This window comes from Epinephelus lanceolatus, chromosome 3 (assembly GCF_041903045.1).
Source record: "Epinephelus lanceolatus isolate andai-2023 chromosome 3, ASM4190304v1, whole genome shotgun sequence".
NCBI lineage: Eukaryota > Metazoa > Chordata > Actinopteri > Perciformes > Serranidae > Epinephelus > Epinephelus lanceolatus.
Window position 1 is genome coordinate 17911249 of NC_135736.1, and position 20122 is coordinate 17931370.

The 20122-nt window shown below is 40.0% G+C and overlaps 1 protein-coding gene across 1 annotated transcript; it reads left to right on the plus strand.

Annotated features, from left to right (window-relative positions):
* Nucleotides 1-1408: 1408 nt before the first annotated feature.
* Nucleotides 1409-18773, plus strand: cusr (Copper-only SOD repeat protein). The gene is made up of 10 exons (XM_033624796.2): nucleotides 1409-1695; nucleotides 3748-5830; nucleotides 8010-8109; nucleotides 10655-10723; nucleotides 12146-12253; nucleotides 13222-13354; nucleotides 13472-13586; nucleotides 15897-16021; nucleotides 17158-17235; nucleotides 18280-18773. Exons 1-10 carry the CDS (start codon nucleotides 1656-1658, stop codon nucleotides 18369-18371), a joined length of 2943 nt encoding a protein of 980 aa, XP_033480687.2. The 5' UTR covers nucleotides 1409-1655; the 3' UTR covers nucleotides 18372-18773.
* Nucleotides 18774-20122: the final 1349 nt, after the last annotated feature.

Here is a 20122-nt window from a genome sequence, read left to right on the forward strand (position 1 = left end):
TTTTTTTAATCTTTATTTGTATTAATTCATTATTTAGTGCATATAGCTTGTATGTCTTTGTGTATAGGTTGCTGCTGTTCACTCTCATCAGTGTGTTCTGTTTTGGAAAAATCTGAGTGCAGGTAGGTACTAAAGTATTAAAGGAATAGTTTAGATTTTTTTTAAGTGGGGTTGTATGAGGTATTTATCCATAGTCAATGTATTACCTACGGTAGATGGCGGTCGGCACTCCCCCAGTTTGAAGAAGCAGGCTCGAGTACCATCACGGGAGCTAAGCATTGTACTGCTGTGGATGGGGTCCGCAATAAAACGTATTTTAGCCAACTAAAAAAGTTTCCCCTAAAAACAAAAAAAACACATAACAGTATAAGTTTACCCTGTACTGAAAGTATTGTCACTGCTTTACCCTCTTGTTAGACAGCGATTTCCAACTGGGAACTGAAGCTGTTATATCACTCTCTTCCAAGCCAGACTCCATTGAGAAAAACAGCGATTTAACGTTGCTGAACACAGGAGCTGCTGGTCCATCGCACCCTCCATCAGGTAGTTTGTGTTATTGTGTGACTTTGGGATTTAAAAGGGTTAGTTTGGATTCACCAAAGTCACACAATAACACTAACTAACTGATTGAGGCAGCAGTAGACTACGTGCATTCAACAAGCCAAAATGACTGTTAGTGTCAGTGGACTTTGAAAAGAGCATACATGTGGAACTGAAGCCGTAAAAGCTTAACCTTTGAAATGGGCTGTCTGATGGAAAGGAAGAGCGGTGAAAATACTCTCAATATTGCATATACTTAATCTGGTATAGATTTCTTTTTTGACTGGGACTTAATTAGATGGTTAAAATACATTTTGCTGCTGACCCCCATCCACAGCAGTTCATGCAGCTTCCATTTTGGTACTCCTACCGCTTCTTCAGACTGGGGGCATACTGACAGACATCTACTGTAGATAATACACTGACTATGGACATGTACCTTATACAACCCGACTTAAAAAAATCTGAAATCTGAAGTATTAGCTCACTTTCAATTCAACCGATTGAGAGTTTACTTTCCTCTGAGTCCCCCAAAACTATAAATTGAAAAAGCTTCATCAGAAATATTGATATGTTGCTATAATAAATGAGTTGTAACATGTGCTCTTTAGAAAACCACTGAACATTTCCTGATTTCCTAAAGATTTTTTGAACACTGTGATCAACAGGTGCTTTTCCCTCCAATATTTTGCACTGAGCTGAGCATGGCTTCGACAGAGACGGGCCACCTCTACCCACCCAGGCTGCCAAGTATGCTCCCTCCCGCCCCTACCTCCATACATGAGACATTGTCATCATGTTGACCAATCACAGGCTGCCTGACTACAGCTGAAAAGCAGAAGCAGAACGGAGGCTGCACACTTTTGAAAACCTGTCTCACATGACATGTTCTTGGAGAGCACACACACACACACACACACACACACACACACACACACCCTCAATGGTTTTGCTATCATTGATCTTTTGTTAGAACTGAGCTGCTGTTTTTTCCTACACCTTCAGAGAGGATTTGCGTGACTTCAGTGAAGTTTTTTGCAACATTATTTTCCTTTAATTCTAAATAGACATTTTTTTTTCTCTCTTTGCTGTCTGTCTTTCACACATCTGCCACCATGTGCCTTCTGACAGCTGCCCTGCTGCTGACTTTACTTGGTGAGTATTTTTGCAATCATTGACCTTTGCATAAAGTGCCACCTGGGCTTTTGTGAGGGGTTTGTGTATTCAGCAGTCTAATGTTTATGTGAGGGTTTTTAAACCATGTGCCAATGGAGGACAGAGAGTCTGCAGGTTTTCTGCCAATAGAGGTCATTTCGCTGCCTAGTGTCTTTGCTCTGGCACATAAGCTGCTCCTTTTTTTGTTTGGAAAAAATACCCTGCAGGTTCTGTGATTCAGTGGCATGTTGATTTTGCTTTCTTTATAATGTTTAACTTGTTTTGAGACCAATTGTGCAATAGTCACACAGACAGCTCAGTTCTATTTATGAAGGCTCAGTAGGTTGCAGCTGCCTTTGTGAATCCCATTACTATGTCGAAATGCTTGAAACAACCCAAATGATAAAATTAGAAACATGTGATGCTAATGCTCTCTAACTTTGAGGACAATGAATTCCAAGTAGGCATTATTTGTTTATGTTACACGCGCAAACTGTCAATGCACAGCATCCTAAGCAATCTGTATTTCAGGATCTTTTAATCATTCATAGTCCACGGGATAAATGGTATGATAGCAATCCTTAGCATCTGTTTATCTTGCGCAAACAATGAGATGTTTTCGATGATTTTGTATCACTACAGTATAATATTCCAGAGATGAAGACTAACCAGATTAGCTGGTTGTCATCGCGGCTGACTCCAAGCCAGGGTTTCTGACTATTTAGGAAATCATTGGTAGCACAATAGCTCTAGATGGGAGAATACATCAATAACAAGTTAAACTTAAAAAATTACCACCATGCACTCCAAGATCCTATTTTAATGCTATTCAAATAAGAAACAAAACAGAGTCAATAACAAAAACTTCAGACCAGGACTGTAGTCAGTGTCAAAGACTGTAGTGAACGTAGCATTTCTATGAACAATTCTCACTTCAAATGCCATGAAAGCTTAATATAACTTTTGAATGAGAATAGAGACTAAAAGGTGCACACAACCTAATTTGGGCAGTGCTTTTACAGAGACAGTTCTCTCATTGTTAATTGTATGCTGAAATGCTTAACAAAAATAAATAAATATATAAATTAAAAAAGGATCAAAGTTGGTAATTATAGGTTGTTTGAAAGTTAGCGTAATGTGTAACTACGTCCAGTGATTATATGTAATTAGTCTGCAACAGTGTGTCTTAAAATAGTGCTGACCTGTCAGCTCTGTTCAGTAGACCTGCATCATGTGCGCATTTGCCTTACAAAATTTGCAGAATTTGAATGTGAACAGATTTTCGGATTATGTAATTTTCTGTACTTAGTCATCCATTAGGGTGTAGACACTAATGAACCATTCGCACCAAGCAGATTAAGCATTATAATGCATGTTTAAGCAGGTTTAAATATTGCCCTCACTTCTGCAATTCACACTCCGTAACTGTGGATCTGTGCTATATTTCTTTCACTTCATCTTTTGAACACTTAGAGCTTTAGCTTCCATATACAGGAACATAATTCCAGTTTCAACACAGTCTGATATCTAACATACTTTTAAAAATATTTTGAAGTGTTTTGTCCTTTTTAATGAATGGATGTAAAGTTCAAACTCTGGGAAGTCTGCCCATCTATGAAACATTTCAACTACTTTTGAATCCCTACATTATCAGTTCAATTTTTCACTTCGAAATGTTGTTCAACCTTTAAACCAGTTTCTGTCTCTTGTAATTTAAGTTTTATGCTCATTTCATACCTTCTCAGATTTTTATATTGTTTTGAATTAGGCTGAAAGTTCAAACCTATAGTGTGTGTTACATCGCAACACTGTCAGGTTTGGCAGTAGTTTAAAAGCCACCTGTTAGTGAAAGATAGGTATGTATATCTCTGACAGAATCAACATTAATCAGTGATATAGTGCATTAGCTAGAGGCAAGATGTTTGTAAAGTGATACGCAAATGCTTGTGAGAGTATTATTGAATAATGTTAACGTACTGTTTGTTGAGGAGAGTTGTATATTCACAGGAACCTAGAACACTACCTTCACCTCCTCCTTGTCGCCCTTTTCAGATTCCATTTCCTGTGTTCAGTTTATGGCGCCTCTGAACATGGGGGGAGTCACAGGGCAGGTGCACTTTAACTCCACCTCCCACATGGCCACTGTCAATGTGACTGGTGCTGGATCCTGTAGTGCAGTCAACTTCACCCTCAGTGTGTTCCCCGTCAAGTATGGCCACTATGCTCAGCCCTGTTCTGAAGCACATATCGGCTCCAGCGTTTACACCTTCACAGCTGATCCATCCTCAAATTCCGCCGTCAATGTGTCAAGCCTCTTCGAACAAAAGTCAGACCTGGATGACTTCTCACTGACTTTGCACACATGTAATGGCACCAAAGTATGCACGGTTGTAAGTCGAGGTCAGATGGTCAAAACGTATCAGGCCAGGTTCACTGGACCCATCACCGGTAATGTTTACATTCGCCTTAACACAGGAAACTCCAGCCCCAGGTTGCTCACAGACCTAGTTACAATCGGTCAGGTCAGTGCCTCACAAACCAATGTCACTCTCTATGGATCTCCGAGCACTGCTGCAAGCTGTGATGTTCTTCTTGGAAGCTTAAATGCCTCAACTTTGACCAATCTGGGTGTTGTGAAAGTCGGAACCCCTTTACAGCCTGAGAAATCCCGCCTGGACCCGAGCAGCTTCAACACCAAGCATCGATTTCTTATCCTTAAGACAGGGTCAAGTTACAAGTGTGCTCAGATTTATCGTGTACCTGAGAAACAGGTGATGGCCATGGTGAATATGAGAGGAATCAAGGGATACTTCAGCTTCCATCAGGCTTCCCCTTTCGATGCGACAAAGTTGAAAGTGAACCTGACTAACCTACAGAGCAAAGTCGGCCCTTATCATGTCCATCATTTTCCTCTCCCCTCAGTTAGGTCGCCTTCATATAGCCGGTGTTCAAATGATAATGTAGGTGGCCACTGGAACCCATTCAGTGTCAACACAAACGACCCAACATACCCAAGAGTGCCTGGTTCAACACATGACATGTACGAGATTGGTGATCTCAGCGCCAAGCATATGTCCCTTGCAGGTAAAAACGAGGTGGACATGATGTTCAAGGACTACAACCTCCCACTGTTTGGAACAAACAGTATCATAGGTCGCTCAGTTGTGATCCACCAACCAGATGGTGCCAGGTATGTTTGTGCCAGCATCGGCTATCCTGGTGAAGTGATTGTAGGCAGAGCCAGATTTCAGGGCCCTGTGGTTGGTGAGATCTGGTTTACCCAAATGACAAACAACCCTCTGTCTGACGTAACTGTCTTCACAGATCTGTCATATGGAAATCCCTCAATGACACCAACCAATAACCACAACTGGCATGTTCACATCTACCCCATCAGCTCCGAGAGGGATGATGATGAAAATCACTGCAGCACGGTGGGAGGACACTGGAACCCATTTAAAATTAACACAACAGACAGCAGCTATGCTCGCGACTGTGGCCCGTCCAGGCCCTTGTCCTGTGAGGTGGGAGACCTCTCCAGAAAACACAGCACTATCAACCTTGGCCCCAATGTGGGCGGAGTGGAAGCAAAAAAGTTCTTCACTGATGTCACTTCCTGGTTGCCCAGGTCAGGCATTATTGGTCGTTCAGTGGTCATCCATGAAGCAGACAGAGGAGGGCCGAGGATTGCTTGTGCCAACGTCACAATGGTGCGAGTCCCAAAAGCTAGGTTAGGTAGCTGGTTTGGCTCCCAGCTACCTGGCGGCCAGATCCAGTTCACCCAGGCTGTCCCGCTCGGACCCACGACTATAAACGTATCCCTAATTAACCTAAACTCCTCAGCTGGGGGTTACCATATTCACGTACTGCCTGTAAAACCTGGCACCACAGACCCCTGCTCCAGCGCAAACATCCTGGGCCACTACAACCCGCTAGGCTGGAATATATCGAACAGCCCTGCAGCTGGAACAGGAACAGTGGACCAATATGAGGTTGGGGACCTCAGCGGGAAGTTTGGCGGGCTGGTTGGCCTCAAGGAGTATCAGGCTGTACACACGGACCCTGATATGCCATTAACTGGACCCTACAGTGTCGTGGGAAGGTCGGTGGTGATTCACGCAACTAACGGATCAAGGTGAGAACCTGTGTGCATTTACACCTTTGTGCTTATTAGAAAGAAAGACACCAACAGAGAGTGGAACTGAAAGAGAGAAGGAGATGTGATAAACATTTTACATACAGTACAGGCCAAAAGTTTGGACACACCTTCTCATTCAATGCGTTTTCTTTATTTTCATGACTATTTACATTGTAGATTCTCACTGAAGCCATCAAAACTATGAATGAACACATGTGGAGTTATGTACTTAACAAAAAAAGGTGAAATAACTGAAAACATGTTTTATATTCTAGTTTCTTCAAAATAGCCACCCTTTGCTCTGATTACTGCTTTGCACACTCTTGGCATTCTCTCCATGAGCTTCAAGAGGTAGTCACCTGAAATGGTTTTCCAACAGTCTTGAAGGAGTTCCCAGAGGTGTTTAGCACTTGTTGGCCCCTTTGCCTTCACTCTGCGGTCCAGCTCACCCAAAACCATCTCGATTGGGTTCAGGTCCGGTGACTGTGGAGGCCAGGTCATCTGCCGCAGCACTCCATCACTCTCCTTCTTGGTCAAATAGCCCTTACACAGCCTGGAGGTGTGTTTGGGGTCATTGTCCTGTTGAAAAATAAATGATCGTCCAACTAAACGCAAACCGGATGAGATGGCATGTCGCTGCAGGATGCTGTGGTAGCCATGCTGGTTCAATGTGCCTTCAATTTTGAATAAATCCCCAACAGTGTCACCAGCAAAACACCCCCACACCATCACACCTCCTCCTCCATGCTTCACAGTGGGAACCAGGCATGTGGAATCCATCCGTTCACCTTTTCTGCGTCTCACAAAGACACGGCGGTTGGAACCAAAGATCTCAAATTTGGACTCATCAGACCAAAGCACGGATTTCCACTGGTCTAATGTCCATTCCTTGTGTTTCTTGGCCCAAACAAATCTCTTCTGCTTGTTGCCTCTCCTTAGCAGTGGTTTCCTAGCAGCTATTTGACCATGAAGGCCTGATTGGCGCAGTCTCCTCTTAACAGTTGTTCTAGAGATGGGTCTGCTGCTAGAACTCTGTGTGGCATTCATCTGGTCTCTGATCTGAGCTGCTGTTAACTTGCGATTTCTGAGGCTGGTGACTCGGATGAACTTATCCTCAGAAGCAGAGGTGACTCTTGGTCTTCCTTTCCTGGGTCGGTCCTCATGTGTGCCAGTTTCGTTGTAGCGCTTAATGGTTTTTGCGACTCCACTTGGGGACACATTTAAAGTTTTTGCAATTTTCCGGACTGACTGACCTTCATTTCTTAAAGTAATGATGGCCACTCGTTTTTCTTTAGTTAGCTGATTGGTTCTTGCCATAATATGAATTTTAACAGTTGTCCAATAGGGCTGTCGGCTGTGTATTAACCTGACTTCTGCACAACACAACTGATGGTCCCAACCCCATTGATAAAGCAAGAAATTCCACTAATTAACCCTGATAAGGCACACCTGTGAAGTGGAAACCATTTCAGGTGACTACCTCTTGAAGCTCATGGAGAGAATGCCAAGAGTGTGCAAAGCAGTAATCAGAGCAAAGGGTGGCTATTTTGAAGAAACTAGAATATAAAACATGTTTTCAGTTATTTCACCTTTTTTTGTTAAGTACATAACTCCACGTGTTCATTCATAGTTTTGATGCCTTCAGTGAGAATCTACAATGTAAATAGTCATGAAAATAAAGAAAACGCATTGAATGAGAAGGTGTGTCCAAACTTTTGGCCTGTACTGTATATATATAAGATGACCACAGATAAGAAGTGGTGAGCACTGTAACTATGACACTGTAGCCACTGACTTTGTTAATGTGCACATACAGCATACAGAAAAAGGCATCAATTCTATCAGTTTGAGTGGTCACTGATGCCTTTGCAGCTTGACAGACTAACAGATCAAAGCTTCCCCACCCCGAGTGGCCCTCTGGCACAGTGAAAGACTTGGGCAGTCTACTGAGGGCAATTACAGGTGTAGGATGTCATACACATCGAGTCATCCTCCTCATGTTTGGATTATAACACACAGATAATCCTCCTCATTCACTGGGAGTGACTCAACAAAACATTGCAAAGGAGAACATTCTCATGGTTAACCCTGCGGGATTTGGATATGTTTTGTTCATCGTGTGTTTTTGTGTCTTTCTGTGCATGTACGTACATGCATGTGTGTGTTTTCTGTACAGATTGCGGTGTTCTAATGTCTCAGCTGAAAGAAATACAGATGGACGATGGACTGTTGCCAAGGCTGTTTTCAGCGGTACAGTGAATGGGACAGTTACACTGGTAAGAAGTCTTTTCCACTCAGTGCCAATTTTTAATATGCAGTTGAAAGTACAATATATTCTACATCAGTATTTTTGCTTTACTGTCCATAATGTAGAACAAACGCCATGTTCAGTTCATTTTTTTTAAGTTCCTGTGATGCAATGTTCAGTATTACATTTATTTCCCTTGCTAAAAGCTGGCACCTACATAACCCACAATGCAACTCAACTGCTGCCAGCCCAGTCAGAGATTCAGGTGTGTTAAGCTACGAGTAGTCTTTCTCACCAGACCTTTCTCAAGAAAAGAAAGGTCTGGCTGGGCCGACTCTCACTTTGAGATTGGAGGAAAAAAACGCCCCGGCTGCTTGTACTTCTTTCAACCAATCACAATCGTTCTGGGCGGTGCCACAGCAACAGTGCCGGGGGGAAAACAGGTTTTGGTGTAACACGCCCACAAAAATATCACCTACAGGATGCGAACCATGGCAGAAAAATGGCTACATCCCCGCAAGATCAAACACCACAAAAGTTAGTAAAGGACGTGTTGAAAACGGTTGAAAACTGCTACACAACCGTAGGGCGGGACTTCAGCGGGTGGCTTGTTCCGCCCAATGAGAGGCTGATCTCTGCAGCGAACTTCCGCCCACTCAGACTAAGCTACGAGTGGCTAACACAGCCAGAGACCCTTGTTTACTGTAAGCAGAGATGAGGAGAGGGCAACGCAAGTCTTGTAAGCCAAATTCTCTCCAACTCCACATCATTTTCAAACATTCAGTCTTCAGCCCCAACCTACGCTGACTCAAGTCACAGCTTTGTAAAACTTTCTCACATATGCAGTAAAATTGGTGGAGTTCCCCTTTAAGGAGGGCAGTGGCTGATCTCCCACAACACCTTTTAAGATCACATTTATCTGCGGGTGACTCACACCAGTAATTAAAGTAATCCTAAGTCAGCTGCCCAATTTTTTGTTGCCCAAGTTCGAGTTGCTATATTAAGCCATAACGCAAAATGCCAAAACATATTTCATAGACATGAGAAAAATAAGGTCATCAATTTCCAGAGGTGGGACCAAGTAGTTGTTTCGCAAGTAAAGTCTCAGGTCTTTGCACTCAAGTACACATTTGAGTCCAAAGTCAAGACTGACCGCTTCCAAGTCCTAAACTTTGAGTTTTGAGTCCTAAACAAGTCATAATGCACTCCTCACCAAAAGTAATGCCATTTTAATAACAGAATAATGATATATTGCATTTACAAAAATCACAGATGCTTTTTAAAATTTGTATTTGTTCAAACAATTTTGTTAAAAGAGGTGCGACTGAACTGAATCATAAATTGGCTTAAGGGAAGGTATCAAGTATCCACAAGTCACAAGGCTCAAATCCAAGTGATTCAAGTCACGAGTCACTGGTGTTAGAGCAAAAGTCGAGTTCCAAGTATTTCTTGATTTTGTCAAGCTGAGTCAAAAGTCATCAGATTTGTGATGTGAGTCCATGTCGTTTGACTCGAGTCCACACCTCTGTCATTTTCAACATAAATATATAAGTATGAAATAAAGAAGCTGACTTCTGTCTGCATACATGGCTGTTTGCTTCATGAACAGGTGGTACAACTTCCATTAATGTGTGTGTGTGTATTTGTGCATGAGCTAAACTGAAATAGGATGCATTTATTTAGAGAGGGACATACATTGTCTTTTGCAGTGATAATGTATCAGTATTGCAAAGATAATATCCATTATTAAGATAAGAGAGTCAGCCTTTGTAACTTGACCACAATGTTTTCATATTGTGAAATTGATTTCGAAAGTGTTTCCTCAGCTCCTAACGTCGAAAATTATTCTTTAGAAGATTGTGTAATTGATTCTAATAAAAACCACCCTGCCCACACCATCAGCAGAAAATAAATGAGATTTCTACATGGTTGCAACAAACCATAAGAACCATATTTCAGTGGTTTTGTCTGACAGCTACAGAACACATACAAGATTTTCTCTTGCTAACTTATTAGGAGCCAAGCTGCCACAAAAACATGACAGAGTTTTTCTGCTGTGCTGGACAGACAGTGAATTCATTATGCCTGTGGTGGGTTGCAACAAGGAACCATGGGAAGCAGGGGCGAGATCACTAGCTTAGCTTAGCATTTGTCTGCTGGCTAGTGAAATATACAAGCCCCCTGAACTAGGAAGCTCCACAAGGGAACAGCTGTCTCTGTCAGCCGCCCTCCAGACGCCCCATACTGAGCTCAGCAATACATCTATGGATGAGAGCTTGCAATACTGTATCCCCTGAGAGGCTATATTATCAGGATAGTCTGTGGAAAAAACAATGTTACTAACCTTAATCTGCAACATTTGCTCAGGCACATTTAACTGTGAGTCACAGAGTGAGTGTAAGAATGGCTTAACAGGTTACAATGCAAAATCCCCACTGGTGTCCATTGTAAGTGCCTGTGGATTTCAGCAAAACAAGCACTCAGGTTTGGCTGAACTATTAACTATGAGAGTATGAGAGTACACGTTCACTTCTGTCACTCTAACTGTCTACTAATATTGGACATGTTGACAGAGGCAACAGATGTTTCCTGATGGGAGTAGCAGTGATGCCACAATGGAGGTGTTCCTTAAAGCAGAAAATGTAAGTACAGAGTCATTAAAAAGGGCGACATCTTCACTCAGACATTGGGGGTGGGGTGGGGACAGGTTTAGAGCACTAGGGCACTAGGGCACTAGGGCACTAGGTGTGTATTTCCTGTGTAGTAGACCAGTACGTTATCACCTGTACATGGCGCACAAAGTATATGAAATGTGCAAAAATTCATTCATTCATTGTTAATCTCTATCTGCATGTTGGCAGAATATGTTAGCAATGGTACAACATTTAGTACTGGAATCATTCTGGTTTCCATTTATTAGTAGTATTGACTTATCACGTTTGAGTGGGCTTTGGTTGCCTGCAGGTGAACAAAATCTCTATGGAGAGCAAAAGAGGTGGAACACATTGGCCAAATTGCAAACTTGGAACCCATCGGTTACCGACTGTTGACAGTTCGGCTTTTTATTAGCTTTGCACAAAAGAAAAAGTTTTGGCCCAGATATCCACTTGCTACCCCAGATGTCAGTTTTTTACCCAAGGGTGGCAACAGAATGGTAAAGTCATGACCCACCTTCCTCACCGAATGGCTAGTACTAGTTGCTTTCGTTGGTTGTATTGGTTAGGTGTAGGTGTGAGGAGTGGGATTGGTTTGTTGGTGTAAGAATGTCAGGTTAGGCAGATCAGAGGCAGAGTAAGGGGAGACATGCCTTTGCTACGATAGCCAGTGGGTTCAACGATTGGTTGACATGTAAACTAACATGATGCAAGAGTTAACCACCAAATTTTAAGGGGAGAAAAATAGCTTTCTTTTAGCTTTTCGAGGTCAAATCAGATCTAACTTATTAAGTATTTAGCATCCACGGTGCAAACCATTTAGACATACTAAGAATAACCTGAAAAGGGAATCTTCAAGGAGGAGTTACTTGATTCGTGTGACACCTGAGCAGCTGAACGTGCAAGAGGCTACAGGAAGAACAGTGAATTGGACAATAACATAAAGAGTGATGAGGAAGTAAGGAAGCACTCACATCCAGTGCCAGGTAGAAACACTGCGGTGGAATTCATTTAGCGCCAACAACTTCTGCCACGTAGAAGCCGTAGAAGTGTCTAGTGTCTGAGCAGGAGAAAACACTTACAACACACACACACACACACACACACACACACACACACACTGAGATCCACGTTGAGAGTGCCAGAGTTGGTTTTATGAGAGCAACAAAAGAGTGGTACTGAGTTTCATTTTGTAGATTTTGAATCCAGAGAAATGGGGCACTCACCAAGAATAAGTTTTGCTTGCCTGTTGATGTTTTCAAGATCATATATTTGTCTGAATCATGTGTTCATTGTTGGTTTGTGTGTGTTTCTCTCTGTATTGACGAGACAAATTGAAACCACACAGACATAAAGGATTAAAGATAAATCCATGCACACCTCACATTGTTTTTACCCCCCTTCCTACAGACATCTGAGGCATCCCTGTTCATCACCACCAGCCGCAGCACCAACATCAGCACCCGCCAGTGCAGCAATGGGCAAGGCACATTCAATCCCTTCAACATGACATCAATGGTGAGACCAGACTGTCCCTACTTTAACTTCTGCGCTTCTTTTCCTGCTGATTGTGTTGACTACTTAACTGGTTATTTTGTGTAGATATTTGGTCAGATTATCTTAATGAAAATTCATACATACAAGGTTAACCCCTAAAAACTTGATATCAGCTCCTTAAAGCCTCTTCCAAGACAGCATCAAAACTGGATACTGACTTGAAGAAGACAACATAAGAAAAATTCATCATCAAAGTCATTAAATTCAGTTCAGTTTTGATAATTAAATAACCCCAACATCAGCTTAATATCTGGGTAAACTGCTTAATAGATGTCCCTTATGTAAATATTTGTTAGCAAGCAGTGCATGTTATACAGTGATACCTCTGTAAATTCTCCATGGTATGATCATGTACCATTACATAGTGTACTGTGTGTGAATAAGCCAAGATGGCAAACTTAGTGAATACAACAGACATAGAAGGACATTTCTGTCTTTTATCAAGTTACTTTTACCTGATAAATCACAGAACTTTATTTAATCTCTGAAAAATACTAACAAGATAATATATTCCCTCCCAGTTTTGTCAGATTGGTTCGTTTGTACTTGTATGAAATGATAATCAAGATATTTTTACTCTCAATTACAGTATATGACCTATGGTAATTTGCAAAAATTACAACAAATTTTCTTTAATTGCATTTAGAAGCTTAGAAGTAGCTTAGAAAAAGGTCTTAGAAAGTAAGAGATTTAAACATTTCCAGGGCAAAGACTTTTGCTTCTGATTAAATCCTGGAGGTGTTACAAGGACATTTGTATTTGCCCCAGTAGAGCACTCGGTTGGTTGTAAGAGCTTTAACACTGTATGGCACAATATGCGGTGCAGATAAGGAAGTCTAATACTTAGAATTTTCTTTTTCTACCAATAAAAACATGACCATTACTGTATGTGGTTAACCTGTACTGCTCTTCCTTCCTTCTATTCTCAGAGCTCCAGCTGTTCACAATTAAACCCTCTGAGCTGTGTGGTGGGAGAGGTGTCTGCAAGACATGGCGCAGTCAGCCTGACTGAGGGAATGGTCATCACTGACAGCATAATCCAGCTCTCTGGACAGCGCTCAGGTACCACACTGACATGGTGATTTTTTTCCAGTGTATTCAGCACTTTTTTTTACCCTTGTTGTCACCTTTTTAATGTAATGGGGAAAGGATGTAGTTTAAGTTTGTCTGTGTTTACAGTGGTTCACAGATCTGTACTGCTGAAGAATAACAACAGCATCATCGCATGTGCCAACATCCTCCCCGAATCCCCTTCAGCAGAGCAGATCTTTCCCAAAGTGACAAACTTCAGCGAGTGAGTGTCTTTGTAAAATTCATGGTTCATACCCTTTCATCAAAATTTTATCTTTAATCTCTTGGCAAACAATAGTTCAATATGAGCTCATAACGGAACCTCAAAGATTTGGTAACTGGAGACAAATACCACAGAAGTGTTGTTCCTGTAATGTGACCTAATTTGACTTTAGTTTGTTTGTCTTTAAATAGAAACAGTAGCCTTCAGATATGTTTCAATAGTTTCCTAGCTCACTTTTGACCAACATATAAGATAAGAAAATGCATTGTTTGTTATTAAATTCCTTTAATCTTTAACACGGACAGCATACATAAATCCATGCTTTGTAGTGTAATTGTAAAATCAAAATGTCAGTGTCACTGTAGGAGGTAGATATACAGTTACATGTGACACTGTGTGCAAATGTCACATATGAATGAGCTAGTAGGGAAATGTAATAATGTAACTTTACTGGGGAAATTCCAAATATGCTTATAAAAGAACATGAAAACATCTGTGTAAGTGTTAAAAAAAATACAGCACGCAAATCAGAGAGAAAGATCGAATGCCAACCATTGTTTTTAGACTTAACAATCAAGACTAGTTCATCTTCATAGAACACTGAAATTACTGAGGAAACAAAACAACTTTTTATCTGTAATGTTACCTGAGATGGTTCATGGATAGTGAAACGATTCAAAATAAGGAAGCATCCTGTGATAGTGAGCTCAGCTAGTGTTGAGGGGAACGTAACCATACCATCTCGCTGTGAGATGGCACATTTTGATATTCAAAAACAGCATCAAGATCTATGATCCAAGACAAACTTCCTGTTGAGGGTCATTCACACAACATCAAGCATCTGACTAACAAATTCCATAAAAACAGAGAGGCTGATTATATGCGTGGGTCTGAAATGCCCTTTTCTATGTACCTGGATATCAGCCAATTTGGCATGATTTAAAGGGACATTTCACCCTAAAATCTTAAACATATTTTTCCTCTTACCCGTAGTGTTATTTATCATTCCAGAGTGGGGGTTGGCAACCTGAGGCATGCTTAACTAATGGCACACTAGCAATAAGTATGCAAGAGAGTTTTTTCTTTTAATGTTTAAGTGCAGGGTTTCTCACACATTCATTTATCTGTGGCGGCCCTCATGATAACATCATCTGCCGCCATGTGTTGATTTTATATTTTTGAGCTGGACCATTCATTAGGAGCACTGTTAGAATATATAAAGTCTACCGTTTGGTTATTCATTGTATGTGTACACTGGGCGGACGGAGCAGCAGAATGCAAGGCACAGGTAAACTTAATTGTTCTTAATTGCTGTGTCTGGGGACCCGCAAAAACCTCTACAGAATGATACAAAGGGACAGGCGTGCACACAACTCTAGCATTTTGCTCTTGATGAGAGCGTGGATGTGAATGACACACCACGTTTGACTGTCATAGCAAGATTGATTTGACTGTAAGGGAGGAGATCTGCTGCTCAAAACCAGTTCCTTAAACAACAAAAGGTGAAGACATAGCCAACATTTTAATGGAGCATTTAAGGAGGGAGGGACTGGCATTATATTGATGTGGCACACTGATTAACAAGATAATTTAAAAATGGCACTTTATATCAAAAAGGTTGCCGATCCCTGATCTAGATTGTTTTGGTGTGACTTGCAGAGTGTTGGAGATATCGGCTGTAGAGATGTCTGACTTCTCTCGAAAATAGCAATATCAATGGATTGAGCTAGTTACATGAAACTGCTCACCACAAGCTCTGTGATTATCTTGAGTAACCAGTTCTTGATTTCTGGAAAGAGATATTGCTGTTGAGTTTTTCAAATGTACTTTTGTGGCTCTTTGAGCACCACAAGCCGAGTGCCATCTAGTTCCATTATATACGAGAGAAGTCAGACATCTCTACGGATGATATCCAACACTTGGCAACTCACACCAGAACAATCTAGATCGATGAATAGCACTACGGGTAAAAGGAAAACCATGTCTTTTTGATTTTGGGGTGAGCTGAATGAATGATCCACATGTATTACTTCTTCACATAAACTCAAAGTGACTATCGTTTCTTGATTGTGACCAACAGGAATACCAGGAAGCATGTGTTTTGTACCCTTATTAATATAAAGTGTTCCTGAGAAATCATTACAACCCCTGAAGTTCATTGAACACTGTAGTTTGATCATGCCTGGGTTTGATTCGAGGAAACACACTGAATACAATGCATTTCGTTGAATACAATGTATGTCCAAGTATCTCCAGTTAGGTCTTATGTTATGTGATCACAAAGTTGATGTTTAATTTCTTTTTGCCAAGGTATGACTTCCGCAGAAGGGTTGCAGATGTCCTGAATGTGACGCCAATAATAGTCACCGTCCTGCAAGGCTCTCCCAGCTCTGCAGCTGGTGGAAAGTGCCAGCAAGTCGACTACATGGTGTCTGGTAAGGCATAAACCCTCTAAAAAAAGGCTGTTCCCCTATGATCACAACAGTGTGTCTATTTTTTGCATTAAAAGGGTAACTGTATTAGCTTTCAACACAACAACAGAAACACAAGTAACATCTGTTCTGAGTAACTGAGTGCTTCCTCTTCCTCTTTTTATACTAGTGATCATATCAAAATGATCAAAATCTAACCAATTCATATTCTCAAGAGACAGCTCCACTCTTGCCACAATTACTTTTAAGTGGGTCACATTCACTTTGGTTACATAACGTGGCCTGCTGACTCACCACATCAGGGAAGTTCATATGATCATGATTAATAGCTATTTAAAATGGCACTGTGTCAAAGTTATTAATGCAGAATGCTGCAGCTCCAGTAGACAATGAATATAAAACCTGTCATGGTTTTATAGAGAGGTTTTTGTTTGTCAGATATAACCTCAAGCAATGGGACTGTATGTACAGCATGTAAGCTTATAAACACTTCAGGCTTCCAGGTCCTATCTTGGCAAGCTGTGTGCCAAGCGCTGTGTTCATCAGGACAATGAACAATTATGGGCATTGAAGAATCTTTAGAAAACCTGAAAAATTGCCCAGTAACCTGACGCTGGAGTTGAGTGTCTGTGTGTCTCATTTACTGTCCCTTCCTCTGTCCCAGGGGGGTAACAGAGACGGACCCGTACAGAGGTTTCACACAGTATAGCACAGGACAGGCATTTATGCTCTTGCAAGTCTCTCACAAGGCAGAGAGTTTACTATTGTGGTCATTCCAGGTAGATGCACACACGGGAGTTTTTACACAGCGTAAAGCTGAGCATGTGTGATAATCAATATTATGCTTGAGAGAATTAAAACACTTTTATGTTTGTCGGAAGCAAAAGTACATGCAAAGCAATCACAGCTACTCAGCCACCGACTGAAAGGAAAACTTGCAATGTAACAGAGGTTATTATTATTTCTTAAACATTTAAAATACACTGCAGCATTTCAGTTAATCATCTGACTTAACGATGGGAAAGCAAGTCGATGACTGCCTTTAGTTTCAGCTACAGTAATTGTCAAGTATAACAAAGCAGTAATTGCAGTGTGGACAGTTTGTGTGTAATTAAACACTCCCATTGTGTATCTTACAGGGGAAGTCGACGCAGCACTTCTGGCATCCGTCAAAAACAGCGACAAGATGGGCATTTTCAAAGAGTCGAGCATATGCGGTAAGTACATGCTCGACTCTTATCATAGCTTCAACTGGACTTATGGTGCATAATGGGAGTGTTAATGTTCATGTATTTAAGGGAGAACAATATTTAACACTTGGAAACCTGAATCAACATCAGTTTTCTTGAGCTGCATTCAGACGCCTTTCACAAGTAATTAACCCTTTGAAATCTGAGCAAATTGGTTTTATTTGTTCTTAAAAACATGGGGGAAAATGACAATTACCAAGAAACTGGTAAAAGCTGATGAGAAAATGAACTGAATATCAATTATTAAAAATAGAGAGAGAGAGACAGAAAATCTTGGTAAATTAAAAAAAAAAGTAAAAATGTCCAGAAAACCAGGATAAGTGACAGAAAATAATGGAATGAATGTAAAAAAACAAAAACAAATATTATAATAATATATTCAAACTTATGCTATGGAAAATATATATATGTGTGTGTATTTCAAATTTTTTAGCCCTTTTTAAGGTAATTTCCTTGTTTTTTTTTTTTGTTTGTTTGTTTTTAATTTTCCTTCCTTGCTAATTTTCAGGTAATTTTCTTGTAACTTTTTACCAGTTCTTTTTTTTTAATTGCTAATTTTGGGTCATTTCTATTTAAGTTGCTTACGCCCTTCTTCCCTCGTTCTTAAAAGAAATCAAGCCAATTTGCCCAGGTTTCAAAGGGTTGTAAGTACTTCTGTGTTTGACTTGTATTTATGAATATTACCAGCTCTCTGAAAGAAACAATGTCTTGTTAAATAAATATTGATTTTGTAGAAGAGATTGTGTTGTGGGTTATCTCTCTTCCAGACTGTAATAGTTTCAGATTAAAAAAATTTACAGTATGGCCGAGCTGAACTGCAGTTTATAGAGATGGTAACATGGAAAGAATTATTTGCATATCTGCCACATAAAGGCAGCATTTTTCTTTTTTTGGGCGTGTATATGCCTATAAACTTTAAAGTTACGCAGTAGCCTATAAACTGAGCCACAATCCTCTTTTAATTAAGTGCCATTGTTTGCTATAATAACCTTTGTGCACCTTCTCATTTAGGGCGTGTGGGTCTGCTGCTGATGCCAGGGACTTTGCTTCTTGCCTTGATGTTTGCTGCCGCCTGCCTGCTGCCATCTGCAGTCTACACATAGCTCCGAGATTGGGCCACACCATGCGTCATCAGTGGGGATACATGGATCCTCATATTGTAAAACTGTGAATATGTTTATGAAATGTAGCCCACCAAATGATACGATGGTCATCTGATTCATTAACAAGCAAATAATAACTGTGTTTCTTTGTATGGCTTGCTTTTTGCAGTAATTTAGGCAACAAGTTATTCATTAACTACTCAGCGTAGCCTTTAAAAAACTTCATTTTTCCATAACAGATATCGCTTATATTTTATTGATTTGGACTGTTAAATGGATGGGTGAAATTAATGCTGTACATTTTCTGACTTTTTTTTCTTTACTTATGCACCATCCATAAATTCATGTCAAAATGTGTGTAAATATCAGGAAAATTGTGAATAAAATACAATATTGTTTGTATGCTTTGTACCAAAAATGTGTGTTTTTTTTTAAATTCTTTGCATAAACTCCTGAACACATCGCAGCACATGAATAAATGTGTATTTTAAGAGTGGAGCAATCACACAAAATGTTGGTACCACTTATCACTGAAGAGCCATTAACAAGAACAGCTGTTGGGTTGCTAGTTTTGAAAAATCAAATTTTCATCCTGCTCCAGAAATCTACCACTAGGCTACTCCTACTCCAAAAACTATTTATTAACAATTTATTAACATTTACAGCTAAGGACTGAACAGATAGTGGTAAAACAATTTGTTAGTAACTTATCAAGGGCTTATAACTAATATATGAAGCATTAATTGAGTAATTGTATTAATAAAGTCATTAATTAAAACCTAAAATTAAGGGGCGGAAAGACGAAAATACACACACACAGAGTCATCAGTGAAAAACTGACAAGACTGTAAAATGTTTTATATGATTAAAAAAATAAAACTGTTAATTAAACTGTTAGTAAATGGAAATATGAAGTTAATATGATAATGTTAATAGTCCATACGTTGCACATTGCTGGGGAAAATAGACAAATGGTTAAATGTGTGCCAAGATAAAAGAAAATGGATTAACACATGAGCTGAAAAATAACAGTGACTCGTCAAAGATGAATAGACAAGTTGAAAAAATTAAGTTGACTTGGTATTTCTTTTACACACCATTTTAATTTACAGTACCTAACTACTGGTATTTATTTAGGCCTACTGAGGTAATTTGTAATTAATTAAGGGTAATATTTTTGTCAGCAGGTGTGGATTTGAGTCACATGACTTGGACTCAAGTCACAAATTTGATGACTTTAGACTGGAACTGCAACTTGGACTTCAACATCAGTGACTTGTGACTTCACTCAAACTTGAACTTTCTGATTTGAAAATACTTCTTGTTGTCCCCCAAGCCCCAATTAGAAAGTTTATTTAAGAAGTGTGCACCAATTAAATTTATCTTCCTTTATTTCCTGCATCAACTAACGTTAATCTTTTTACTTTATTTAGACATAAAACAACAACAATATATGATATCACTTGAAGTCTTCCTGAAAGTTCTGGGAGGAGGAAGTTATGGACATTTTAACAACATGAATTGAACACAACAGGACAGAAACATACTAAATTCATTGTTTTTTGATGGTGGTTAATAGTGCTATATGCTATTAAAGCGCAATGTCAGCATTATTTTTTATATGATTAAGTTCAGTTGCACTTGTTTTAACAAATAAATACAAATTATGACTTGTTTAGGACTTGAAATTCATAGTTTAGGACTTGAGACTTGACTTGTGACCTGCAAAACAATTCATTTTACTTCCTTTT

Bases quoted from the DNA above. Each gene is read 5' to 3' on its own strand.
- cusr (XM_033624796.2), top strand. From the start codon at position 1,656: ATGTGCCTTCTGACAGCTGCCCTGCTGCTGACTTTACTTG. The intron at 13,355-13,471 runs GTACCACACTGA...CTGTGTTTACAG, and splicing joins GCTCTCTGGACAGCGCTCAG to TGGTTCACAGATCTGTACTG. The intron at 13,587-15,896 runs GTGAGTGTCTTT...CTTTTTGCCAAG, and splicing joins AAAGTGACAAACTTCAGCGA to GTATGACTTCCGCAGAAGGG.